Genomic DNA, 27,978 nt, shown 5'->3' on the forward strand with positions numbered 1-27,978 from the left:
CTAGTATAGCTAGTATACTATATATGTGCACGGCGGCCAAGTTCGAATAATAATGAGTGCGGTCCATGAGCAGCGCCAGCCGAATCCAGTGACAAAGGCCAACTTCTTTTCCAAATGGTTTTTTATGTGAGTGAAAGCGAGTGCCAGTCCTGCGTATACGTAATATTTAAATCGTCATACGTAATGTTTCCAAAATAACGAGGTGGTGAGAAGCACTCCGGTCGATCAAGTTAACTTATTTCGTGGGCTGACCCCTCTTGAAGTCCTGCTGATAAGATACAGACCTTTCCAGCTGACGGACTGCCCACCATGATCAGTATTTATGGGCACCGCACCTTGGCCGTCACTCGAAATTTACGGCGCGAGCGAATTCGTTTGATTCCTTTGAAGAGCGATAAAAGAATCCGCGACAGCCCGGCGACACCTGTCATGTCCGTCAATAACCAGTTCCCTCGCCCTGTGCTCCCTCTATCCTTCCAGCTGGACGCGCGAGATTCTCGTCAAGGGACTGCAACGGAGTCTGGATCCATCGGATCTCTACGAGACCGAACCCAGTCTCGAGAGCACCCAGGTGTCCTCCTTTCTGCTCGGCCACTGGGAGCAGGAGCTCAAGCGGTCCAAGCCCAACGTCCTGCGCATGATATTCAAGGCCTACGGCTGGAGCTTTGTGCCGGCGAGCATCGTGTACTCCATCATGGCCATAGCAGTGCAGTAAGTACTATGCGTGGGCAGGAATATGAATCTTAGGACTAATGCATTATTACATTTATAACCCCCCAGCACAACGCAGCCCTTGATGTTGGGCGGCTTGGTGTCCTTCTTCTCGGAGAGCACGGGGAAGATCACAAAGCATTCGGCCTACTTGTACGCCATGGGCGTGGTGCTTTGCTCCCTCATCTCCGGGCTTTTCTTCCACCCATTTATGAAATACCTGTTCAGAGTGGGCTCTCGCGTCCGTCTGGCCTGCGCGGGACTCGTCTACCGGAAGTTCCTCCGGGTCTCGGTGGCGGCTGACAACAGCGGAGTGAGTGGCTATGCCATATCCCTGATGGCCACCGACCTGCCCACCTTCAACGAGTCCTTCTACTGCTTCCACGAGCTGTGGCGCGGTCCTTTGGAGGGCGTGGTCTTCGTCTACATCATATACCAACTGATTGGATGGCCAGCGGTTGTGGGACTGGGCACCATCGTGGCCTTCATCCCACTCCAAGCCTGGGCCGCACGGGCAATAGCGCGGTACAAGAGGAGTTCGGCGGATGTGGGAGATGAAAGGGTGAAGCTGATGAACGAGATCATCGCCGCCATGCAGCTTATCAAGATGTACGCCTGGGAGAAGTCCTTCGCCAAGCTGATAGGCAAAGTGCGAAAGGAGGAAATGGACTCCATAAGGGGGTCCACCTACATCTACGCAGGACTACAGTGCACAGGCATGATCTCCAAGCTGTCCCTCTTCCTCTCTCTGGTGACCTATGTCTTCACGGGCGACATAGTCACCTCGCAGAAGGTGTTTATTGTCGCCAGCTATTATGATCACCTTAACGATTCCTTGCTCCACTCCTGGCCGCTGGCCATCAACATGTGGGTGGAGACCTTTGTGGTGGCCAATCGCGTGAAGGATTTCCTCTTCCAGCACGAGAATCCAGCTGATGGTGGAGTACACAACTTTAAGGAGGCGGAGGATAATCCGGAGCACGGCAACTTCCTCGGACGCACCCACAAACCCAAGGCCGAAGTAAAGAGCATTACGGTCCATAAACTCACTGCGAGTTGGGATCAGAAGAAGCAGGAGAAGCGCCATCGCCACATCGAGGATGTGAGTTTTCAGGCCCAGGATCAGCAATTTGTGGGAATCGTGGGAACCGTGGGTGCGGGAAAGAGCACCCTTCTACAAGTGATCCTCGGTGAACTGGATATTATTAGTGGCAGTGTGGACGTCAATGGAGTCCTCAGTTATGCTCCTCAGGAGCCCTGGTTACTCCGGGGTAGTCTGCGAGATAATATCCTCTTTACGGAACCCTACGATGAGCAGCGTTATCTGGAGGTCCTGCGAGTTTGCCATCTTGACAGGGACGTGGAACAACTCCCGCTGGGCGATAGCACCAGGCTGGGCGAAGGTGGTGCCAGTCTGAGTGGCGGTCAAAAGGCAAGAGTTAGCCTTGCGCGGGCTGTCTACCGGAAGGCGGATATCTACCTCCTGGACGATCCGCTTTCCGCTGTGGATTCTCATGTGAGCAAGATGCTCCTGGATCGGTGTCTCAACGAGTTCCTGTCCAAGAAGATTCGCATCCTGGTCACCCATCGTGTTCAGCTGCTCAGACACGTGGATCATTTAGTGCTGCTCGAGGGTGGTCGCATCTCTGTCCAGGGGCACTATGATGCCCTCAAGAAGCTAATTCGATTCAGGATGTCGGTGGCCAATGATGTGGAGGTGGCCAAGTTGCGGGCCATGCGAACGGATAGCGTTTACGAGGAGCCCGAACCACGAAAATCCCTGTCCCAGGAGGAGCATCTGGATCGGCACGAGATAGAGCAGCAGTTCAAGGAGCAGCAGCAAATAGGATCTGTGAAGCTGCACACCTACAAGGAGTACTTCAAGGTGCTGGGGCATCCGTTGGTCGTGGTGCTCATCCTGCTTATGTTCGTCGTGGCCCGTTCCTCCGAGGCAACCATGGATATATTCCTGTCCAAGTGGTAAGTGAGCCTTGCAGTTATTTCGGCTTAAATGACTAACCTTGTTGTGAGATGAGTCAGTCTGATTTATAGATTGCGACGTGTTTAATAGCACTACATGATAAAAGCGTGTTCCACTTGTTGATTGCAATAAATATTGCCCGAATTTCCGCACAGATGGGACACAGCCCACTATCTCGACGCCACATGTTATATGGTTATATTTCAGTATCAGAAGGTGACAATAGGAAGTCTGGGCTCCACACCACCCATATTGATTTCATGTTCAATTGAATCTTTCGGGGAATACCTTGGATTGTTTGTTGATTAAAATGTGCTAGTAATCAAAGCTAGAGATAAGGCTCGGTTTTGATTATATATATTACATTGTATATAGACAATATTGATTTCATAGTTTAAAGGACGAATTTCTATATTTCTGCAGGGCAACTTGGGAGGAGACGGAACCCAATCAGCACGAGCCCATTCCGGAGTATCATAGAACTCGACTGCGCATGATGATCCTGTATACGTTCCTCATCCTGTGCACCCTCATCTTCTACGTGCTCCGCACCTTTGGCTTCTTTATGATGACCCTGCGGATATCGCTGCGCATCCACGACCAGCTCTTCGAAGGAGTCATCCGAGCCTTCATGCACTTCTTCACGCTGGCCACCTCCGGCCGGATTTTGAATCGTTTCTCCAGCGACGTTCTGGCCATCGATGTCAATCTGCCGCAGGCTCTGATGGACTCCATTGAATTTGCTGTGAATGCTCTGGCGGTGCTCGCTGTGGTCAGCACGGCGAATATTTGGCTCCTCCTACCGGCCACCGTGGTGGTGGCCCTGTTGTACGGCTGTAGGTGTCTCTATATAGGAGCTAGCCGGAGTTTGAAGCGCATAGAAACTATATGTGAGTAGCCTTGGCGTACTGCTCAAGTCTAGTGACTAATCCAATCCCTTCCAGCTCGCAGTCCAATCTACTCCCACACAAATGCCACCTTCAAGGGATTGGCCACCATCCGTGCTCTGAATGGCACCAAGTACATGGAGCGGGACTTCCACTACTACCAGAACGAGAACACCTCTGCTCTGTACCTTCATGTGAGCATTAACCGGGCCTTCGCCTTCTGGACGGACCTCATCTGCGTGCTGTACATCCTGGCGGTGACATTCAGTTTCCTGCTCTTCGACAAGCACAGAGGATACTACAGCGGAGATGTGGGTCTGGCCATCACACAGTCCATGAAACTAGTGCTCATGTGCCAGGCGGGAATGCGGCAAACCGTGGAGCTCGAGAACATGATGACTAGCGTGGAGCGGGTAATGGAGTATGTGAACATACCATCGGAACCTGCCTTTGAAACGGAGGAATCCGTCAATCTGCCGAAGCACTGGCCCAGTGGAGGACAGCTGGACTTCAGGGATCTGCGGCTGCGCTACAGTAATCACGGGCCCTACATCCTCAAAGGTCTCACCTTCACCATCCGTGGCGAGGAGAAGATCGGCATAGTGGGACATACGGCGGCGGGCAAGTCCTCCATTGTCCATGCCCTCTTTCGGTTGGCTCACATCGATGGACACATCTGCATCGATGGCTTCGAGACATCCCAGCTGGGCCTGCACGATCTGAGACGTAGGATCTCGATCATACCGCAGGACCCGGTGCTCTTCTCGGGATCCCTCCGCTTCAACCTCGATCCCTTCGAGGAGAAGACGGACGAGGAACTGTGGCTGGCCCTGGAGGCCGTCAAGCTCAAGGAGTTTGTATCGAATCTGAAGGAGGGCATCAACTGCAGGCTCCACGACTGCGGGGCCAACTTCAGCATGGGCCAGAGGCAGCTGGTCTGCCTGGCCAGAGCCCTCCTGCGCCAGAACAAAATACTCATCATGGACGAGGCCACAGCCAACGTGGATCCCGAGTAAGTCTATTAAAACGAATTCATGCGTGAAGATCAGCTGACTGAAAGCAAATTTGAGGCAGAACGCACAAAGTTTGATTGATGGTTTAATTCCGACGGTTTGTTGCGGTTTGAAAGATCAAAACGAGCGACGTCGGGAGTGACAAACGAAATCAAAATCAATCACTTTCGCTTCAAAATCAGCTGATGTTGATCGATGATCTTTACAATTTGTCAATGAAGTTGAAAATTTGCATTGAAAGCGACGTAGAAAAGGTTCTTTCTGCGTGACAGTTGAAAACGTGTTTCTGATAAGACCAGGATGCTTAAAATATTAGTAGTGCCGTAGTATTTTGATTCAACAATCGAAACTATCTGGATCTAGAACTTTTAATGAGTGCCGAGTTTATTTACCCCAAAGTTTATTGATAAATATTTCACTTAGTAGTTGGTTTCCGATGTATTACAACTTTTCGTTCTCATACTCGCCCTGCAGGACCGACAATCTCATCCAGGAGGCGATCCACACCAAGTTCGCCCACTGCACCGTGCTGACTATCGCCCACCGGCTGCACACCGTCATGGACAACGACCGCGTGATGGTGGTGGACATGGGCCGTGTGGTGGAGCTGGGGCATCCGCACGAGCTGCTGCACAACCGGCACGGCTACCTGCATCGCTTCGTGGAGAAGACGGGCGTGGGAACGGCGCAGCACCTGCGCCACCTGGCAGAGCAGAGCTACCGGAAGAGGGTGCTGGGCCGGAAGTCGGAGGATCAGGGATCCGTGCTGGATCTGGGGTACAAGGGGACGACGCTGTGAAAGACTGCTGGGGGGAATCAATTGGTACACCGGGGTGGAGTGGTTTTCGTTCGTAGGTATGGTAATATAGACTTTATTATAGTGAACTGATCTTTAAATATAGTTATATATATGTATATACTTTATATGTAGTTCATAATATACTCGATCGATCGTTTGCCTTCTGGAATTTGAAAAAGCAATTTGTCTTGTAGGTTAAGATTACATTACCATCGTCTATATTTTGCTACTCGTACTGTCTGGCTTTGATTCGCTCTCTATAACTACGATCCTTTCTAGTATCCTTTTGGTTTGGTTTTGTTTTGTTTTCTCTGTAGTTACAAGTCGCATGAAAATCGAAATGTTGAACTCTATAAGTTGCTTCTCTTCTAGGCTTAAAGATTTAGGTTGTCTCCTCGCTTCACTTTAGTTTCGATTTGTATGGCTTAGATGTGCGATAATGGCGTTTGATTCTAGATGTATAATATTAGCATTACAAGATATCGATTTCGATTCCGCTTCTTATATAAAATTGTTGTTTTTCTTGGTAGAGTGTAAATGAATTATCGCATTCGGTTTGGTAGCAGTTTTCCACGAAACTTTAATACAAGTTCATATATAGTTGGATGTGGTTGTGTATAATGTAAATATTAAAGTAAATAAAGCATATTTATGTATGTATATAATTGGTTTTAAAATATACTCCTCGTAGCTTATTTAAAATTCGCTTAAAGTCTGCCTTCAACAATATTTGATGTAAATAGAAAAATCAGTGATTCATTTATTTGTATCCTCTTTATAATTAGTTGTAATATACTCTAGATCTTTGGTGCTTAGATGTAAGTGTCTTGCGGTTGGTAAAACAAAGTTAGACCTTGAAATTCTTCCCCAAATTCCAAAGCCTAAATTGTTTTCTGAATGCCCTTTAGAATGTAAATAAGTAACTAGATTTGGTTGTCCTAGAAATAAGATTGTTTGTTTGCTCGTTTTGTTTTAAGAAAAATTCGATGCTTTAATAAAATTGTTTTCGTTTTTTTTTTGTATTTTCCGTAAGTTTTCTCCTCGTCACTCTAATTGTAATTGTTTAGCTAGAGGTTCTCAAGCAACTTTAAGATTTTTTCGCTCTACTTTTACTTGTATCTTGTATTCATTTTGGTATTCTCACAGTTAAGCTTCTTTGATTGAGCACAAAAGCAAATGAGAATCGTCTGTCGGTTTTTTGGGGGCAACAACTTAACCTTATCAATATCGATTTCTATTCCTACTATGGCTATAAACTGCAGATCTGCAGCCGATGCACCATTCGGCCTTCGCATTGGACAGACCCGCAAATCTTCCCCTACTTCCGGCTAGCCCAATGCACTGCCCGAAAATCCTCGGCCCGACCAGCAATGTGCGGTGTGAGTAAATCAGCTTAAAAGTTGAAACTTAGGTGTGAAATCAATACCGTCAACTGGAAGTCAATTTAGATTTTGGACTCTCGGCGAGCTTGTGTGTAGTCGTTATGCTTAATATCATGTTGTGAGTGTTCCCTAAAATTTGCTCAGCTAGTTGATATAAAGTATAGGTACTCCTTTGCATCCGAACCCAGATCCGTTCGGGAACGAAAAGCTAATGCCGAAGGAAACGAGGATAAGGATAAGGTGAACGTGCGTGCTTCGCAATGAAACGCATATTTTGATTATAAAATATGGTCCCGAGGTTGTTAAATATTTCTTCAACTTGGTTTCTCATCGACTCTGGGTAATAACATCCATATGTGGGAGCTAGAGCGGCAATTGGATCTATAATATTAGTATATAGATAAGGCGTTGTATCAGCGGTTTGCATTTGGTTTCGGCCAATTTAACGCATCTTTGGCCACGATGCAGTGCCTCCGATGGCTGGCTAAAGAACACTACGATTGAGATCATGCCCTAGTTTCCCTACGCTGTGAATTCTCTGTTTTCCTATTCTGTGTTTTAAATCCTTAAATCCTTAAAGCCTTTAACCCAAAGCTTAGTTATATAACTGCATTACAATATGTTATTTAAATTAGTAAAGTTTCCCTTATCGGTTGCATCGTTTTTGTTTCTTTGTATTTGGTTTTTGTGTTTTTTTTTTTTGGTTGAAAAAAAGAGTAGTATGAATTTGTTATGCAAGGTTTTTTTCAATTATTTTTTTACGGTGTAGTCGTACGTAAGTAATTCATTTAGCATTGTTCTGGGTGTATGTGTGTGTGTGTTTCTTTACACGCTCCATATTCATATAGTAAGTATATAATTGGTTTGGTTAAAAAATTTCCATTAATCGCAAAAATGGTCTTTGTCAAAAAGAGTCGAACAATGGCCTCCATGTGTAATTCGATTTTTTGTGTGTTGTTCGCCGGCCACGCCCCTTTTGGGAGCGTGTCCGCCTTATTATCGCGTGCATATACCGTGACTAGATGTTCCTATAGTTTGTGCTGCATTTCGTGTCCTGTGTTCGTGTGTCAGAGAGTTAGCCAGTTAATCCTGCCTGTGCCATCATAGCTTTGTGCTTGAAGTAGCCATCCTGTTCCCTTACTTCTGACCCGGCTCGATGATCTCGACGGTAACGCTCTCGGCCACCGGGTTCGTGGTGATGTTGGTGATCAGCGACTGGTCCTGCGACTGCGGCGACTGCGGCTGCTCCTTTGGCTGGTGGCCATGTGGGTGGTGCTGGCGATGGGCGGATCCGTGGCGCTCGTGGTGGACGACCTTGCCGGGAGCCACCGAGTTGCTGCGGTTGGAGCGCACCGAGGCTGCGGATGCATTGCTGCCATGCGACTCGGAATGGGAGCCTGCGGGTTAGATGTCCGTGCAAAGGAAAGGGATGAGTATCTGGGGGATTACGGGCTCAGCTACTCGCTACTCGGATAACCGGCTGAAGGGAAGTTATCGTTGGCATCACAGGACAACAGCAATGTGGTCAACGGGATCCCGACACTCGACTTCGAGTTCGAAGGAGTCCTTCGTTCTACGTGGCATATTCTATGAACAGCAGGCGATCGAAGGAGTTTTTTCTATAGTTTGTTCTTTTATTAAGATCTTATAGGAGAAAACACATATGCGATCGCATGCCGTACTGTAAAAATAATATATATCTTAAGGAAGCCAGTTAAGGAAACTATAGATAGCCGTGCTAGAAAGGAAAGAAACCAAAGCGGAAACGGAACTCAAAAGGAATGCTGCATGGATAAGTTGGTTGGAAAAAGAGATAGATTCGATGAGGTATTCTTTGGTACGAGTATCTACGATCGTTTATCATTGTATCTGTAGCGCATGGTGTCTGCATCAGAGTCTGCTTTTGTATCTGTGTGTGTCTTCTAGGGAGTGGTGGAAGTTGGAGCAGTAGTAGTTTTACATACAGGTTAACCGCAACTCTTGACTACAGATTAAGACTAGGGTAACAACACTTCGAGCCAAAAAGAACAACAACGAGAACAATGACTACGAGTACACTGGGGGAAAAGACGCCAAGCAATCAGGTATATCTGTATGTATTTCAAAAGTAAGGCTTATGCAACTGTGACGTCGTGGTAGGGTTTTTCACTTGCTTAAAGAACTTATATTGGACAGAACTATTTGGGAATTCCAAGTGATTTAATGACTTTAATTCTCTACTTAGACTTATACTTCTGATTGCAGTCGACGTAATTTCCCGCAGTGCACAGATACTTTTACGGATACGAGTACAACTGTTTGGACACAACTTTCGCTAGACAAGACATCAACTTTACGAGTACACTACGCAGAGGGTATTCTTGTATTGCTTGGGAGTGGGTGTGGTTCGCCTTCTGGGCTGCCTACCTCTTTGGACCCTGATATGGATGCGTTTGTTTCTAGCGGTTTGGATGTGATACGTTTACGGACACACACGGATATGCGCGAGTATCTATGTGTACAGCGTGGTGATCTAGAGCTCCGGAACCCTAGAACTTGTTGGTCCGACCACAGGCTGGTGCTGTTCCCGCCGGGGACACATACGTGGTGGTGGTGATGGTGTTGGCGTTGGCGGTGCTCGTGGTGCTGGTGGCGTTGGCATGGGCCATTGGCAACTGGTGACCCGCCGAGGGCGGTGGCGTGGGCGTGGGCGAGGGCGTGGCCGAGGCAGCATACGTTGCGGTGGCATTCGTGGCCGTAGCCGTGCTGGCCGTGGTCGTTGGCACGTAGGGCAGAAAGTGGCTGTGGACCAGGTTGTGCTGGCTGGCGGCACTCGGATGCTCCAGGAGTCTCGAGCAGGTGGACACATCGCTCACCCGCGAGTCACTCGACCGCGTATTGCTCTTTGACCGGATCATACGTCCTTTTTGGTTTTTGGTTTTTAGTTTTATTTGTGTTTTCAGTTTTGGTTTGTTGTTGTTCGTGTTTGTTTGTTTGTTGTTTTTTTGGGGGGAATGAGCGGTTGGATACGTTTAGTATATCGCCTTTCAGCTGGGCACGCGACATTTAGTCAGTGGGTTAAATGGGTGGTTTCGGGTGGTTTCACCTTTCGGTTTGGTGGGGGCACGAACTCAAACTCAAACAGGAATATAAATAACCCAAAAAATGTAATTTCAACCAACTGTCCGCCGGGCTTAGCACACCAACAATTATCACCGTAGTGGCGTTGAGTAATACGCTTCTTAAACTGTCAGTCAAATTGATTGAGCCCCCCGAAGAGTTGTTGTTCCTGTGTTCCCGAACTTTAGGATAAGGTGGTCAGTTTGGTGGTCACTATGCTACCCAGCGCACTAGTTGCATTTTAAAATAAAGAAATTTAATTTAATTAAAACTGAAAAGAACAATAACTTCAAATCGTACAAGTTCCAATCATTTTCATATCAGAAAAGGCAAAAAAATATGGTTGCTGGATGATTGATAGTTTGTAATTTGTGAGATTCTGTTTGATAAGCATTCTAAGTTGTTTAGAATATTCTAGCGAGCTGAAAAATATGCTTAGCTACATAATTTTCTATTACACAAACTTCTTCAGATTCTTTTAACTAATTCTTTTGACTAACCCATTACCTAAACAATCAATAACATTTAAAAAAAGTTTATCCAAACCTCTAAACCATAGATAGTTAGTCACGCTTTTCTATATTGTACAATATAAGTTCCCTTAGAACTCTCATCACGTTTTTTCCGCTGATCCACAGCCCCAGTGAATTAAGTTTAGTTGGGTGATTTTGTACGTATATTGTTTGGTGACTGACTGGTCAATTGGCTGACTGACTGACTGATTGATTGATTGATTGATTGGATAAGTAAGTTTAAGGGGTTTCCCTTTCTGTTCTGTTCGTATGTAGTTTGGCTGTAAAAGAAAGTTCTGCAAGTTGTCGAGACGAAAACAAGAGGAACCAACACAAAAATGGCAAGTTGAAATGGTAAAAGAAGAACCAAAAATGCAACCGCGGAAGACCAGAGACCAGAGAGATTGGAGGAGGTGCTGACCATCGACTGGGGGGGCATGGAATACAAACCTGTCTTACCTAGCGACGGATTGGGGGAGTGGGGCCGCAGGGAGGCCATGCTGGGCTGCCGGGATGGCGCCCGCACCGACATCCTGGACCCTCGGCGCTCCTGGCCGTGGAGCAGCTTGCTGTCCCGCAGCAGGGAGACGTTCATCAGGCGAGGATTGGGCGTGTTGAAGATGGTTCGGTTCTCACGCCAGCGAGCTCTGCAAATTACGGCCATGAATTAGTCACATTTCAGGGACCCACGGATCATATTATCCGATAGATGCGGGCTGAGCAAGCGGGTGGTGCGGGAATATGGGGGCCATGGTTACTCCAGCTTAATGCCAATTAATGCAGAAACGCTGTTTATTAGACTGGAAATTAATTGGTGCTCGAGTTATGTATCTAGCCAGCCACAAATTAAGGAAGCCCCATCAAAGCATCGACAGGCCAATTGACCCAGTTTATTGACAAGCCAACGGATGAGATGGTTGAGCTGAGTGAAAGGAGACTTAAGGATCTTTGATTTGCACCATAAATGATGCCATTACTTCTAGTGAAGACTAGAGATTTGTTGTGGAGCAAGGGAGATTAATAGTTCATTAATTGTAACTTTTAATAATATACTTTTCTTTAGAACTTCTTAGGTTCAAGTCTCTAAGCAAATGTACTTTCATTTTGAAATGGCTTCCTAGATTATGGGTGCACTCAAGCGATTTGATCGATTCCTCCAATGGTGTGTGACTGTTGACCCAGATTGAAGGCTTAAACTATTTGCGTGGGTGTGCGGGTGCGGGGGATGGAGATGAAGATGGAGATGGAGATGTTTGCATTGCAATTTACTCACTGGCTAAACAATCGCAGGACGACACAAATAATAACAAACATCAATGCCATTCCTACCAGCACGCCAATCATGGCCGGGTCGATGTAGGTCTCGGGTCCCCTCTTGTCCTGGCGCCCTGCAAACAGCCGAGTGGCAAAAGGACAACAAACAACACAGCCCCATTAACCATAAGCAGTGCCGGCTTAAGTCTACGCGCTCCTTAACCACCGACCTTTGCACTCCACGGATCCGTCCTTGCCCCAAATGGGCGACATCTCGAACCGGCAGATGCAGCGTCCATCCCGGCACTCCGTCTGGAAGTATCGCATCTCGCACTGCTCGTTGAAGAAGCAGGACTCGTTCACGGCGGCCTCTGCGGAGGAGGAACAGAAAGGACACCAAATGGAATCAGTTAAGCTGACAAAGGGTCAACATGCAGTCGCGAAAAATATATACAATTGCATAAGTCAATAAAGTATGCATAAATTTCTTGCACTTTTAGATATGTCCTTAAAAAGTGATAGCTGTAGGTAAGTATTGAAGAATTTATTACATATTCAAAAGCATTATCTAGCTAACAGCCCCGATTTCTTTCAGTGCCCCTCAAGCAACAAGCAACAACAGGCGATGGCCCATATCAGGGAAAATATTTCCCGGCTGTCGCGGCTGTTTGCGGATTGATTTAATGGCTGATTGAAGTGCGATATGGCCGGGGCGGATTGACTTTCCACTCCGTCCACTCAGTCCACTCGGCTGACAAATATTATCGTGGAACAAGCACGGAGGAGGCCCGGCGATTACGCCCCCGATGCGGTGGGCAGATACTCGACTGAGGAGGAGGAGTCCACTCCGGAGACTTCTGCCTTCTGGCTTCTGACAGACTTGATGATGGCTGTCAGCCACGTTGATGATCAATGGCCGGGAGATATTCGGCCGGGAATTACGATTGAGTCACGCCCATAGAAATAGATCTCCGCCTGTCAGCGGCTTTGAGTTCGATCCCCAGCCATAAATACGCATTCGAAGTGTCCGCCGTTTCGATTTGAATTTATAGTATCGCACGTGTGCCATGGCCGAATATCAATTGTGATTATGTCAAATGTGCATTAGTTGCACTTTTCACAAGTCTCTAATGCGGCTGCCAAGTTTCTATTTTAATTTACAGATTTTCTGGGCCCGCAATCAGAAAGTTCCAGCTTTCCTGACTCTTTTTTAATGAAAACTTGGCAGGGTGACAGCTCGGAAAAACGGATGGCAAAGGGCTTGCAGTAACGACTACCACCTACCTTTGCCACATTTGTCATAGTGATTGGTGACGGGCAGATCCTCGGTGCACTGGCAGGACTTCTTCTTGGGATCGCAGATGGAGCCGGGGAAGCCGCATTCCAGGGTATTATCGCACTTGTCGCCGAACTTCTTCTGCCCACGACTGGCATAATCTGCGGGCGAAAGAGAAAAGGATGTGGATAGGATATATATTTCATGACATCAACGTGACTAATCCCAGGCGTAAAATTTGTAATGAAACCGCTGCGAAAACTTTCGATTCGCCACTGTGCATATCAATAAAAAATAAAAGCTGGCAACAAACTTTCTGCGAAATGCTTTCCAAATCCCCCGACGACTTGTGGGCAGATTAAAATGTAAATTCTTTAGCAGCCTTCGAGGTGTTGGTGTGTTGGTTTTTCATTTCCCTATTTTTTTATTTTTTTCGCCCGTGCGAGCGTCGAACGGAACGAGTGAGTATGTGTTTGCTTGTTTTTTCCCCCGAGCATTTCACGGTGCACTTGAGCCGCCCGGCTGCTAGGAATCCTTCATTAACTTTGAATGGAATGAAAACACTCGAGTCGGCAGTGAGTTGCGTTTGCGGCCCTTCACATCTTAATTAAGCTCTTGGGAGCAACTCTACGGTTTCCGGGGATTCCCCGCCCGCCGCCACTCAGTGCAAAATCTCAGCCCAGGACTTGAGCCACATGCTCCACATACACCTCTAATTCTGTTGATACTCCTTCTACGGCCCATAATTACCGGCCCCAAAAGCCAAGAGGAAGCCCAGACCAGGACCCAGGCCAAGACCAAGACCATCAGGCAGCGGATGCGCCGACATTTAAGCCAACGGAAGTGAAAAGACAAAACAAAATGGCTGCTCATGCACAAGCGGGTGCGCCATTTTCCAGTTCATGCCCATGTGCCACTATTAGTGGTATTAGTGGTATTAGCGGGGCCTTTTTTATGGTTGGGGCCAGCTCTATTTGCCTGCGGTTTATTTTTAAATGCAACGGCTATGAATAGGGCTCTAGTTTGCGAGGGGCTGCGAAAAGTGAATGCTAATGCGAATAATGGCGGGCTTCTGCAGATTGCTAGACAGCTGGATACCCTACCAAGACAAGAATTCATATCTCAATAGCAGGACTAGCGAGTTTCCTTAAGTTAAAATCAATATTTCAATCGGACTAGTGAAGAGAAGGCTTTAGATGGATTATAAGTTATTCGATTTACTCGGTTGTGCTCCCAATGGTATTGGCCAGTAAATGGCTTTGGATGGGTCGCACAGCTGGGTCCCATCTGCAGCGTATTACTTATGCATTAGGTCCGTACCCGCATCAATCGACCCCGTCGTACCCTCTACTTGCAGTCTGCCAAGAGGAAGCCCAGATGCCGCAGCATCAGCAGTCCACAAAGCTTCGCTTACGTCTTTTCCCCAGATGAGTTTTATTTGGTTTTCGCTTCCGTGGCGCAGCAGCAGCGGGCAAATTCTGTGAAAGTGTTGACAAAGTGGCTGGGGTGCGCTACCGTGGACCATGTCCGTGACCCGAGGCCAACCTTTGATGGCCAGAGAGAGCACCACCAAAAAGCGATTACCCAATGGCCAGAGCCAGAGGCATATTTCACCCGGAGGAAGGGCCTAAAATCTGACTACAAATTGCACATGTCAGACGAGTGGAGGGCCCACATTAAACAGCCAAAGCTGCAACAGAGCCAGCATTTATAATTAACCGAACTGAGCCGAGCCATTAAAGCCAACTTTGCTTATTTCGGCACCATCATTAGGCCGCCTAGGAAAAAAAGCCATGCGAGTACATGGAAAACTTTTCACATTCCAACTAGAACACATCGCAGACAGGCCATTTAAGTTTCGGATGAGAAAACTAGAAGGGATGAGTACGAGCCACGAGCCCCAGCACAGTGGCCTAAAAGCTTTTGAGCAAATGGGCTAGGAAATTGTATAAAGCATTCCTGTCTGACAGTCAGAAAGTCCCTTTAAGGCATTCAGCTTCTTCGAGAGTTTATTAAAAAAGGCAAGAAGTTCGTTCAAGGTAAAAACTGAGTCCAATTTAAAGATATGAATAAGGCATTCGTGTTGCACTACAGACTTTAGTTCTGGAGAATATGCATAAACGTGAATTAACCTGACTTAATTACATTTTAATTAACTAGTCTGGCCTTGTGCTACTGAAAGACTGTATATTCCTAAGAGATCGTAACGAAGGAAATAAAATGTGGTTCTTATACAGCCTTTCTCAGTTTAATGCCACTGTGGAACTTATGCAATTGCAATGGAATTGCCGGCAGTTAGATGAACAAAAGACTGCCAAGACAGCCGCATGTACATATGAATGTATGATTATGTGACACCTCGATGACGCCATTGCGGTCTATTTCCATGCTGAAATAGGGCTAAGTCAGTGGTAATCCCGCTCCCTGGCGCATCATTCTTATCTAAGCCTTGGACTACTTACCGAACTCTGGCGTTGTCGTCTCCGGACCCGCACTAAAGGCATTCACGGCAAAGAAATTATCGCCGTCATCGCCGAGCGTCAGCGGCGGCAGCAGGGCAATAACGGAAATCAGGCACAGGAGCAGGCCGTTAAGGCGCTCCCAGCCCCATTCCGCACCCAACATCCTCCGCCGGCTGCGGCCCTGCTTCATCGGAAGTCGCAGGCCAAGGCTCTTCCGCTGATGCCCCACGTTGGGCGCCATTAATATGGTATGCCTGGTATTGCCTCTGCCGCCGGTTGTTTTTCTGGGCGTGGGCGTTGCTGATGGTGTTCTCTTTGGATTGGAGACCAAGTTGGCTTGGCAATTGTTGCTGCTGGTGCTGCTGCTGCTGCTGCTGTTGGTGGTCAAACACTCAGCGTCTGTGGCCTCGTCGTCTTCGTCAGCTGGCTGCTGCTGTTGCGTCTCACATGGTTCGCGTGTTTCGCGCCTCAGGGGCTGGCGGCCCTTGATTGTGGCAGCTCCTTGACGGGGCCGGGGCTCTAGAGCCCCATCTAATCTCATATTATTCGATCGTCGTCGTGCTCCTCATCCATGCTGCTCCGACTATATTAATTTGCACACTATTGGCGTGGCTCTGCTCCTTTGGTTCTTTTTGCTGTTCGCTTGGTTTCCGTCTGTTCCTGTGCTCGCCCTCGTGTCCGGTTCACATCAAAGTCTGTCACTGCAAGAAGAAGCGGAGGAAATGGTATGGGGTTAGTTGTAGTTTCGGCTGGGGGATTCAATCAGGGGACAAAGCCAGGCTAATCACTTTGCGGCGTGTGAAATTACAAACCGTTGTTGAAACAATTTCCGAAAGTGCCACCAAAAGTCTGTAACTGAAACCGAAATTGACACATAGTCGGCTCCACCCAGGGCCAGGACGAAAACTGTCACAACTGTGAGCGGCGTTTTGGCCTTTTGGCACTGCAAGCCGGATTGAGTGACGGCCAATTTGTGTGTCTATGACAGTTAATTGGATTAGGCGCACCCACAGACGCCATCAGCGAGCGGATGTGGACGGTGTAAGTCCGTCCGTTATGGAACCGAAAATATTACAGAATTTAATTAAAACCCATTTTCCATTATATTATTTAATTGCATGACAATGATTTGTGTTTGCTGCGGCTGCCCAGAACACGACCGAGCGATAAATAAATCGTGAATTTTATAACATGCAACGCATGTTGGTCGACAAGTGCTGCTTGTTTAGTCAGCGATTATGGGCCATGTCAGGGTTTTGTGGCCAAGTGGTGGCATTCGTCTGCATATCAGGCTTAAACATGCACTCGGGGCTTGTCAAATAGGCCAAAATAAACAGAGCTATTCAGCACTAACAGCAATCGAGTGGGTGGAATAATGGGAGCCTACTTATAAGCTTGGACTAAATTATTCTGCTTGGTGTATGCACTCATTGTTATCAGCATTTTGTGGCCTACGCACTTCTGAGCGGACCTAAAACCACACTGATGGTCAAATAATAGACTGCAGTCTGTCCAAATAACTTGAGTACAGAACCACACGTTGGCCTAAATATACACACGCATACCGACATTAATAACCATCCGGTTTAAAGGAAGCTCGGCTGCTTTGAATGCCTTAAAGTGTCCACACATCTATTTATAAAGATTTGTCAAAAGAATGTCAACCGCAGGTATTTTTAGAAATTTGTCTGCATACAAATGGTCCTTGACAAGGAAAGTCTATTGTCTGAGGCCATTTATATACGTTTGTAAGCGTGCTTATATATGAGATCAGGGTTGTGGCTGAAGTAGTGCATTGTTTTCCACATTTCAGCCTTTAATATAAACACCCTGTAAGCCCAGCTTAAATGGAAAAAACTGAACCTGCGAAACGCAAGAAAGTGTCCGCAGTTTTATTTATAAAGATTTGCCAAAAATAAAGAGCTAATCGCAAATGTTTATGGAAACATACACTCCTGTGAGCAGTTCCTGACAGGCAAATGCCTCTGTTTCGGGCCTTGGTTACAAGCCAAATGAGCTGATTTCAAAATAAATGCTCTCGGGTTCCCAGGGACAGAGTGGGAAAATGTTGCCAGGATTTTCCGTCCTGGCAGACAGTGCAAATCCCCATTCTCGTGTAATTTATGCTCACTCGCAGCGAATGTGTGGCACAAATTCATCGGTTTAAGCCTGTTTTGGCTCCTCTGTAACGATTGCGATTAAGGATACTAGCATGTCCTGCGCGGAGAAACTCGTAAACGCGTGAGGCACTGGGGCGCAAATGATGTACGGGAAACATGTTGCATATTTATGCCAACATATCTGCCCGATTTCCACACGCAAAGCGAGGAATTGTTTTCGTTTTTCATAAATTCATGCGTTGTCAATTGGACGATGAGTATTCATTACACGGCGTATACGCAATATATTCCATGTGACTGCCTTCAGGCCCCCAAAATTGTGACAACGAGGGACTTGGGGCCCTAAGAAGATGTGATTGGTATGGTTTGGTGCTGGTGGCGATGTTGATGTTGATGGGACAAATGCCTGACACATGAAAGGCAGCCACGAACAAGGAAATTACAACCATGGTATCACAGCATCTACAACAACAGCAACGACCACAGCTGCCACAACGGATGTAGTCCCAACTTTACGGGTACAGTGAAAGTTCACTAATCGAGCACGGCTATCCGGCCAAGTTCATACGCCGCAGAGAACACAATTCGCTCACTAATAGCTAATTACTGGTGTAATGAAATCAAATTGGAGTTCATTCCATGGCACTTCTTTGTCCAAGCTCCGCCTTTGTTTGGTGTTCTTTTGTTGCTGGCAATTACACACAGTTCACTGTACTCGTAAAGAGGGATTACTCAGACACCAACCAAGAAAGTAAGTCTAGTAATTTATACTTCACAATATTTAATTGGATATTAAAGTGGGCTACTATCATTTTGGGAACCAATCTTCAAAATAAAATATTCTAAATGAATCACATTCAGTTTGGGTTTCATTCAAACTTTGAATTCACTGTAGCACGTGGGCCGTATTTGTTTTGCCGACGGCTGTACCGCATATTTTCGCATGCGGCAACGTGGCGTATGCGCAACGCAGCGGCCCACGCAAACGAGATAACCCTAATCAGGCTAAGATCGTGCTAATTAACATGACACAAGCATAAATCATAAGCCAGGTGGCCGGCTGACCCATCAACTGGGCTCCAGGATACACGGCGACTGGTCCAATAAATACTTTTTGCGCCGGAATCAGCCATTGTTTTAGCGTAAGCCTCAAGGACACGCGCTTGGGGCGTAAAAGTAAGAAAATAAAACTACAAACAGTCGCAGAGAGCCAATTCAGAAATTCGTGCAATAAATTCAGCAAACAATGGCTAAGGACACACGTGTGCGTGTGTGTGTCTGTGCGTGTGTGTGTTGTTCGAGTATTTGCAGTAACAACAATGCATAGCCAAACATGGCTAAGCCAAACAATAGGTCCCTCCACATGGAAAAGCCGTCGGAACGAGGGCAAACAGCGCCAGTCCAAGTGGGCTCGAGCTCCACAGACGCCGCCAAAACGGAACGCACCCTGGCTTAGCGCCAGCCGGATAGATACTACATTCAGATACAGATACAGATGAAACGCCGATACAGAAACAGTTGAACTTCCTTAAGTTGAATAACCAATTAAAAGGAATTATGGCCAAAAAATGCTCCATCTGAGGGGCATATGGCTGTTGATTAACCAAATTTGGTTGTACAACCATAACACATACTATTTTTTATAGCTGATAGTCTTAACTAACGATAATTGTGACTTTTTGGATGATTTTGAAGTTTTCGAATTTTGGTCAATTTTCGCATTTTTGGTAAGGGGTAACATCATAAAATTAACAAAAATCGAAAAAAATTTATTTTTTAACTGTGAATGTTAATGTTTTATAAATGGTTTCAGTAGCTTATTAAAGTATTCCATTACGTTTTCCGATTCATATTTTCATTTATATGGCCAAAATACCTCTTTTTCAAGGGATTTTCAAGCTCTAACTTGGCCAAAATGTGACTTAAAACCATAAGACACACTTTTTTTTACGTCTAAGAGTCTATTCGAACTTAAAATAATGCCATTTGGTTGATTTGAAATTTTTCGATTTTTGCCAATTTTCGCATTTTTGGTAAGGGGTTACATCACAAAATTTCACAAAAATCGTTAAATTTTTTTTCGCAAAACTTTAAATACCATTGTTTTTAAAATACATTTACGAGTTGAACAAGGTATGCCATTCCATTTTCGGATCAATATTTCAGTTTTTATGGCCAAATTACGAATTTGTATAGTGAGAAATTATCACTTGTATGCATGAAATGAATATAAAAAAATGTGTTACAAGAGCAATGAATGCATAATTACACTTCCGCTTCAAAATTAAATAGACAGCCACATATGTTATTTTTGACATTGACCCAGCTTTAATTTTCATAATGAGAAAAAGACATGTGCTCATTAATTGGCACATGGAAATGTGTCACTGAGCCCATGTAAACATGAAAAAGCAAATGCACTGAATATTGGCGATTAGTTAGCGTTGAAAAAGCTCTGAGTAAATATTGACTTAAATTGATTGCTTCGACTGCATTCGCAACGCTTAATGTCTGAGTTTCGGAGGCCAGACTGTACTTGCTGCATGCTAAATTTTATTGATTGCTGATGGGAGCAATCTAAGTGGAGAATCTAAAGAGCAGAGCCAAACTGCAGTTCGTTTCGCATATTTTAAGCGGCCCCCCATCGATTGAGGCCAGAATCTTTGCGAATGCGTGCCATTACAGCAATTATTCGCCAAGATTTATGTGCTCGGAACAAATGGCTTGGCATTTGGCACACGACCACAGACACCAAGCGACCAGAGACGAGCGGCAGTCAGTGACTCGCACAAAGGACCAAAGGACGCAAGGACTATAGGAGCAAAAGGACGAAGACGAATAACCGCACCATTGCTCTTGGCCAGCCAGCAAGACACCCACACAATGGAGGCGCCTCAATGCGCCGCCTAATGGCCCCAAGATTCAGCAAAACTAATAGAATCTGCTCTCATTTTGTTTGGTCAACACACACTGGCAAAATCGCCGAAAATAAATAATCTAGCCAGCGGCTACAATTCAATGATTAAATCCATAACTCAATGTCCGAAATGAACTCGAATCGATTTGGGGACAATGCATTTATCTTCCATGAATCCAGCAGCTCAAAGTCCAAAGCATCGGTTTGAATAATAAATATGCTAGGGTTGTTTAATCAGACGATTAGGATATAAACTTTTTCAGGCACTTTGGGACTTAACCAGGCCAAAATGCCAGTCTCCAGTCTCAAGTCGCCATAATTAAATCAATGTTCTACCTTCCAACGAGACCTCAATTTGGGGCCAGTGATTGAATTGGAATTTGCAGTTCGGTTTCAGAATTAATTAAAGCAACGTCAGATATGAAAATATGACGCTGAGGGGAAAAATGCTGAGAGCAATGAAATTTACTAATTGGATTGCCCTCAACTCTTGCAACTTTCAGTGTGGCAAATTGAATGGGAATGCGTGGCGACCCGCGGGGAATCGCTCGAGAATTTTCCTGCGAAAATTAAACCCAAATGAAATGGCCGATTGAGCAATCAGTGGGCAAGAACATCGATTCGAGTCGATTACAGGTCGTTGGATGGATGCCATTGTCCTTCCTTCCTTCCCTTTCGTTCCAACTCCTTCAATCTCCCACCTTTCCAGTATCCAAGTTCCGACGAGGATGCATTTCTGGGCGACACGCTCCGTGAATCAGACCCTCGAGACGACTTGGGGGCGGGGCTACTGGGATATTACCTCGAAGGTGGGGCATTGGAATAGAAAATAATGAAAAGTTTCCACCTATTTCTATTAAAAACTTGTTTGCTTCGCCGGTGAATTAAATTTGAAACTAAATTACACGCTCCGAAATAGAATTACTACCATGTTACCATGTTTGTATACCAATGTAAAAATGCGCTAGTTAATTCGTGACTCACTCCATTTCCCAGGCCGCGGAAAATCCGATCCATTTACCTGCGCTTACTTTTCCACCGAGTGTGAGTAATGCTTATCGCATTCATGGCTAAATTACGTTACATTTAGTTTTATATTTCAAATGTCCCCCCAGCAACGGTGTGTGTGTTTGTGTGTGTGAATAGCGTATATTAAAACTCAATTAAATATCGCATGTTGTCAAATTGCCCATCGCAGTGTATGCATAGCATATACAGCATGGAAAAGCGAGCTCGGAAAATTCCTGACTGCTGTTGCTCCTCATTATGAATTAATTTGGGCTCGCATTTCATTTCGGGCGGCGCGAAGGACCCGTATTACTAAGTGGATATACGAATGCCATTCCAAATATGAATGAATTATGATCGCTGGAACGAGACGAAACTGTTGAGCTTCAAGCTTCGAGCCAGGTGGATGGAGGCTTCGCAGGATTCGGGGACGTCGGTGGCGCCCTGGTTCCTTTTTCGGGTTGCCACGTGAAGGGCAATAAATAAATGGCGAAAAATGCGAAATACAATAAAGTATTGCCAGCGACCAAACAAACAAAGGTTACAAAGACACACTGATGGTAAAATGATATCAGATTTGGCAGAAAAAGATATTCCATTCGGACGAAACGGTTCCTTATAAGCCAAGTTCATCAGTGTCCAAAGCAAATATGTTTCCTTTTCCTTGAGATTTTATCTTTGAAGTTCGCAATGAAAAGGTATTCTACTTGCTGAAGCTGCGTTTAGCTAAATGTCAAAATGTATGTAATCACTAGTAATTTGCGTCAGTGTACTGTGACGACGACGACAACAGCCAGGCGACTGGCGAGCGGAAATGGCGTGAGTTGTACACGTTGTAGGGGGCGTGTGCCGGGCACTTCCCCCACTCCTCCCACTCCTTCCTCCTACGTGTCTGCCCCCCCACCTGATCCTTCAGCTCCGTTCGGCCGCCCAAAAGCAAACGCATTGAATCAAAGGAAATCACGAAACATGGCGTGGCAAGCGGCGGTTCCTGCAGACTGCCTTTGAGTCCATTGAGAAAGGGTAGCTGGCCTGGAAACTTCTGTGCCACCCCACCGCCCAATTAGCCCGCGAGGGTCGTGCCTTAAATACTGAAATGCTGAATGCTGAAATACCGAGTGGCGAATAAAGAGCCGGCGAAGATTTGCAGCTTGTCTTGGCGGGCGGATGTATGCATGTCCCATGCCCTTTGATAATAAATAAACTCGGGCCTTTGTCGTCGGGCGGCGCTTGCCTCTTGCCATTGTGCATTTCCGTTTCCGCTGGCAGAAGGGCGATGGGAGGGGAGGGGTAGGGGGTGCAGGAAAAGGAAGTGGGGGCGAGTTCAATGTAAACGGATTTCCATCGAGTTGCCATCGCAATTGATTCCAGCAGTTGAACGGAGTTGTTGGCAGTCGATGGGCAACTTTTAACCTTTGCCGCCTGACACATTATAAATAAATGGTTTGACTTTGCACAGCTTGCAGCTGTCATATATATTTCGATGTGCAAATGCCACATAACAATTGTGTGCACTATCCATCTGTGCGGTTGCCCCATGCAATATCACCCATACGCCCCGTGTGCAGCCAGCCAAAAGCGAACCGAATAGGAGTATATGAGCCCGGTTAATGAGTTTCTAATGCACGCAACGAGGCGTTCAGTGGGTGATTGTACTAAATCAGATATGTCAGCATGTCGCACACCAGCACGGTGATATACTTTCTGATTCATCTGATTCCGTTTGGTCTGTGGGAAATTCAAAGCGGATATCACCCTGTGTTCGATCTACTGCGCTCCGCTTTTATTCTGCCATTGATTTGCGAGGGCAATTTAAACGCAATTTCCCCGAACAATAGAAATTTTAGCCATTAAATTCGCTTGACATGCTGAAAGCCATCAACAATGCATCCGGCGTCGCAATCGCATTCGCCATTCGCACTGAAATTCCCAATCCCGAATCCAGTGCACTTTTACGTGTCGAACTAACGATGAATGTTGCAAATTATTGCCAGCCAGACAGGCAGGCAGATGGATATATTCAGGGACGAACTTTACGTTCTGAGATACCCATGGAAAGTCATAAATATTTCAGGGAACAGGGTATTGTACCAAAAAGATACTTCTTTCTATGCAAATTTTTGGTGAGGCTGCTACATCCATATTGGTGTGCCTTAAAGAGCTCAAACTTGCAACATAAAATAAGTTACCACGTTTCAACAACAAATTTTCATCGCCAATCATATCCCAGTTCAAAGTTATCAAAGGCGATTAGATCAGTATCTGGATATACCCAAAAATACCCATCGATTTCTGCTCTCGGCATGCAAATCTTCCGCTTTTTGCAGTCGCTCGCCGGATGCAACTGCGGATGTGGATGTGGCAGTGCTGGGATTGGATGGGATGGGATGGCGCCTCCAGAATGAATCGCCTAAAAGTGCTGCAATATTTAACCTCTGCGTCGTGTGCAGGCCACGTGCGAAAAGTGGGGCTTGGGCGAGTGGCACATATAGCCACCAATGCGGAAGGAAAATGCGATTTTGCCAGGCTTAGGCACGGGAATCCACAAGCTCTGGAATCCATTTAGAGCGGCGTGAAGTGGCGCTAATCGAGTGCCGTTGGATGGTCATTGGTCATTATAATGCCTGCAACGCGCACTCCATTGATCACGCACGGAAAATAAAATATGTGCCGTTGGTGTACCATAAATAGAACACGGTCTAAAAGGTGGCATGCACTCAGAGAAATAAATGCTAATTACCAAATATTATAATTCTGGCGGCTAATGTTACACAGAGCCTTGAAGGAGCCAGTTACTTAGTCATTTGCTTGGATAGAGATATTATTCAAATGGTACCTAGTATCTAGTATCACTATTTATATGTATTAGGCCACTATAATTTTTTCCAGTGCACGTCTGAGCCAAGTGTCGGGGGTGATAGACTGGCATATGCACTTGCCATGACATGGTTAATGTGACAACGACTGTTTGCACAGTTTGCTTAATATTCCACACGTGCTGCCGCACATATAAAGGACTATAAGCTGTACACATGTAGGATAATGAGGGTGTCAGAGGTCGACTTCTCGACTCCGGGCCACTCGACTCCTCGGTTCTGTGTCATCAGCGAAACGGGGCCAGTCGACCGCTGGCAATTGTATTATTTATCCTGGAGGTGCACACACACACACACACACACACAGCGAAAGCCCCAGAGATGCGGCATTTAGTTATCCTTAAGCTACTTAAAGGACAGACTCACCTCAGCCAAATTAATTAGTGCAATTAAGCTAACCACGCCTATGGGAAGCGCTGTCAGCCCTCGAAAGCTCTAGAAGTATTTGCCCGAAAATTAAGTATACGCCGTGGATAGCGCTGTACTTCATTGGCATTCATGCTGACCCACCGCAGCAGCCATTTGCCAGGGGAAAATCAAGCAGAAAGTTTCGAGCAAAAGGATTCAAATGTCGAAGCGAAACGATTTTCCAAGCAGCCAAACAATTTATCTTCGCAGCGCCGGAGCTGGCTGGCCTATAAAAATGGCAATCATTATTATAGTCATGTACCAGGCAATGGGGCGTTACGGCAATCAACGCCAGCGTCCCCGCCAGAGCTCCATAAATAAGCGCGCAATTTCAATTTTCAACAACGCCCCAGAGGAGCTCATACTCGAGCTAAAGAGGAGCTGAGGAGCTGAGGAGGCCCGAGAAGCGAAGACCGGAGACAGACGCAGGCCGCATCGAAGATTATATGGTATATGGCCTATATGGTAAATGGCAGGCAGGCCGTGGTGTGTATTTAAATGCATATTTTAATAGCCATAAAGCGGGCAGCTCGTCGGCCTAAACGGGAGGAGCCGCAAATGCCAGCGGGCGCACTTAAAGGCCTCCTCCATGCGGATTTCGATTGCGAGTCCGCCTTGGATACGGATACTTGGCCGGGACAAGGACGAATGCGCAACTAAAACAAGAGAAGCCTCCTCGTACAGGGAACGTCGTATATAAATTATAAACGCAAACTGTGCGACAAGGATTTCTGGTTGGGTTTTCGGTTTGCTATACGGCTTGTCTGCTCTTCCTACTCGCTTTTTTTCAGTTTTATTTCTGCCGGTCGACATGCGATTTCGATGGCAAATGATTTTGCATTTGCCGGAGGGGTGGAGTGGGCCTGGGTGTGGATTTGGCCTATAGGGCGGCAAATCGAAGCATAAACGGGCATGCCACATGGTGCAAGTCGAAGGTCAAGGGTCATGCCGGCAGTCGGATCCCCTCGAAATTTACTGCAACACTTGCCGCCGGCCCAAAGGCATCACATTGTGCCATATACTTTGGTTGTATTTATAGGCTGGATGGAAATTGATGACGTCTCCATCGACCACGCCCCCTGCCTGCCCCCATATCCTCGATATCCTTCGGCTGCGCGATGTCATGCCGCATGCAGATTGTCGTGCAGCAAGTAGCGAAGTAACTGCCACTGCAATTGGAGTTACTTCACTGAAAGAATGGCGATCTTAAAGCGAATGATATAGAAACAGAATATCGGAAAATGTAACCAAGTAAAGGTCTTTAAAAAGATAGAAGATAACTATCAACTTCAAGCTCAGCAAATGTATCTCAATCTAATCAAGGGTTTAAACTTTTTCCAAGTCTGAAAGATTCTTTAAATGCAGCTGACTGGTTCTAGATCTGAGTTACCCCTTTTTCTTCAAGTGTGTGCAACGGCAACTGCCGCAAAGTCTGTGTTAGCCGGAATCGATCCGAAGGAGGAGCAGCGCAACTCGAGTCCTTATAACTTCACCCCACTGTGCATGTGCACATTCGCCAAACTCTGTGTCTGTGTGTGTGTGGCAAGGCGAGTGTGCTGGTGTGAGTGGAGGCCAGACCATGTGCCTATGCCGTATCCTTACGCCTATGGATATGCCACGCGATGTGATTGTGAATGCGAAAATGTGGCGACGCCGAGGGAAAGTTGGGCTCCCAGCGAAGTTCGCTTTGGTTTGGTTGGGTTCGGTTCGCATTGGTTTGGCTGGGCTTTGCTGGGCTGCTGGCCCCAAAGCTTCTGGGCCAGGATGACGTAGTCCTCCGGCTGAAGTGTGTTAGTATGTCTGCCCTTCCGACTTGGGGTTGCACACACACACCAGCGCACAGCGTACCCATACAGGCGCAACGAGGGTGCGAAGGGGCATTAAATGGTTCGTGTTTTCCCTGCCCTTTTTCATATTTTCATTTGTGCCTCATCTCGCCCGTTTGTCGCCCATATTGGGGTCGCCTGACGGTTCCTACTTTAAAAGCGCCATTTAGTCCGCGCGCAGCCTAAATTATTAAAAGCAAATCCAACACACCGCACACAGGCAGTTCATTAAATTCAATGTATGCAAAATAGCGGCAACAAATGCGGCAAAAGGCAATCTTCCGCCACCCACTCGGCCATCCAGCTGTTGTCATTTTCGAGCCACGAGCCCCAAAAAGAAGCAAGTTAGCAAGGCGAGCTCATCATAATCATGTGCCTGCCAAATGCAGGCGGAGAAAAGTGGGACACTTTTGCAAGAAAAGATGAGAAAATGTTGGTATTTCATCAGAGCAACAAGATATTTCACACACAAATCATAAATATTAATATCGCAGCAAGTCACATTTCCCGAATGAAAAATTCCATTGCCTACTTTTAGGCACCAATACAACTTTGGGCACCAAATTGCTTTCAAATGCAGATAACTTCAAGATCTTGTATAGATTTCTGATAAGTTCGTCTCTTTTTGGGTTATGAATTGGGTCTACCACAATTTAAGCAACAATTTGGTACTACTGCAGCTAGTTTTCGCTGCGTGTAGCAACTTTGCTGCGCAAATATGTTTCGCCAACTTCAATTTGAGTCCCAGGTAGTAAGTTTACCGCTGTGTGCGTGTGTTTGAGGGGCATGCCGTGTTACTGTTGCCGTCGCTGTGTGTGTGTGTGAGTTGGCTTTTTTATGCGTCACGTGAGAATTTCCTTTATTATTATTTGACTTGGCTGCCTCGGTACATATCACGTATACGCAACGTACAATTCCGCAGAAAGGGCATTGATTTTTTTGATTTGCTTTCAGTTCGGTTCGCCATTCCCCCCTTTTCGTTTATTACTTTGATTGCTTTTCACTGTTTTCTTCGTTTTATTTTTTTTTTGTTTCTTTTTTTTTGGTTTGAGGGCATGGATACGCTGCAGTTTGTGCTTTTCTTTGCCCTGTTCAAGCAGAAAAATATTTGCTTGCCATTTATGTATATTCTTCTGTTTTCATCTCGTTTTTTGTTTGTGTTTGGCACTTTTTTTATTCTTGTTGCACGCTGTTCGGTTCATCACCACATTCGCACACTTACACACTCACTCACACTCATTCACTCACTCACACACACACACACACACTCACGCGCGTAAGAAATATACTAGTAAAATACAAATTGCTCACAATTTCCTTTGCTCTAGATAGCTGTTGTTGCTGCTGCTGCTGCCTCGCACTGTTTGTTTTCCGCCCTGGATTTTCTCGGAAAACTCCACGACCACGCGCTTCGACGTCTGACCACGTTCTGAACCGAATTTCCCAC

The 27,978-nt window shown here is 46.2% G+C and overlaps 2 protein-coding genes across 5 annotated transcripts; one reads left to right on the plus strand and one right to left on the minus strand.

Annotated features, from left to right (window-relative positions):
- The first annotated feature begins 40 nt into the window (after nt 1-40).
- On the plus strand, nt 41-5,606 carry LOC6730020 (probable multidrug resistance-associated protein lethal(2)03659). The gene is made up of 6 exons (XM_016177756.3): nt 41-126; nt 481-711; nt 781-2,691; nt 3,116-3,582; nt 3,637-4,591; nt 5,067-5,606. The coding sequence occupies exons 1-6, from the start codon at nt 53-55 to the stop codon at nt 5,389-5,391; spliced, it is 3,963 nt and encodes a 1,320-aa protein (XP_016036791.1). The 5' UTR covers nt 41-52; the 3' UTR covers nt 5,392-5,606.
- Nucleotides 5,432-27,972, minus strand: LOC6730022. Of its 4 annotated transcripts, none has more exons than XM_039295445.1 (8): nt 27,843-27,972; nt 15,377-16,077; nt 12,923-13,075; nt 11,869-12,009; nt 11,658-11,772; nt 10,844-11,031; nt 9,180-9,675; nt 8,033-8,170 (listed from the first exon to the last, which is right to left on the minus strand). In XM_039295445.1, exons 2-7 carry the CDS (start codon nt 15,915-15,917, stop codon nt 9,302-9,304), a joined length of 1,512 nt encoding a protein of 503 aa, XP_039151379.1. In that variant the 5' UTR covers nt 15,918-16,077; nt 27,843-27,972; the 3' UTR covers nt 8,033-8,170; nt 9,180-9,301. The 4 variants fall into 4 exon arrangements, with proteins under 4 accessions (XP_016036792.1, XP_016036793.1, XP_039151379.1 ...); XM_039295444.1 differs by having other exon boundaries at nt 10,835-11,031; XM_016174489.3 differs by lacking the exon at nt 9,180-9,675 and having other exon boundaries at nt 5,432-8,170.
- Between the last annotated feature and the right edge of the window lie 6 nt (nt 27,973-27,978).

The sequence above is a fragment of the Drosophila simulans genome, chromosome 3R, assembly GCF_016746395.2.
Source record: "Drosophila simulans strain w501 chromosome 3R, Prin_Dsim_3.1, whole genome shotgun sequence".
Taxonomy (NCBI): domain Eukaryota; kingdom Metazoa; phylum Arthropoda; class Insecta; order Diptera; family Drosophilidae; genus Drosophila; species Drosophila simulans.

Bases quoted from the DNA above. Each gene is read 5' to 3' on its own strand.
- LOC6730020 (XM_016177756.3), top strand. From the start codon at position 53: ATGAGTGCGGTCCATGAGCAGCGCCAGCCGAATCCAGTGACAAAGGCC. The intron at 127-480 runs GTGAGTGAAAGC...CTATCCTTCCAG, and splicing joins TTTTCCAAATGGTTTTTTAT to CTGGACGCGCGAGATTCTCG. The intron at 4,592-5,066 runs GTAAGTCTATTA...CTCGCCCTGCAG, and splicing joins ACAGCCAACGTGGATCCCGA to GACCGACAATCTCATCCAGG.
- LOC6730022 (XM_039295444.1), bottom strand. From the start codon at position 15,917: ATGAGATTAGATGGGGCTCTAGAGCCCCGGCCCCGTCAAGGAGCTGCC. The intron at 12,010-12,922 runs GTAGGTGGTAGT...CCTCCTCCGCAG, and splicing joins CTATGACAAATGTGGCAAAG to AGGCCGCCGTGAACGAGTCC. The intron at 11,773-11,868 runs GTCGGTGGTTAA...GGCTGTTTGCAG, and splicing joins CGGATCCGTGGAGTGCAAAG to GGCGCCAGGACAAGAGGGGA.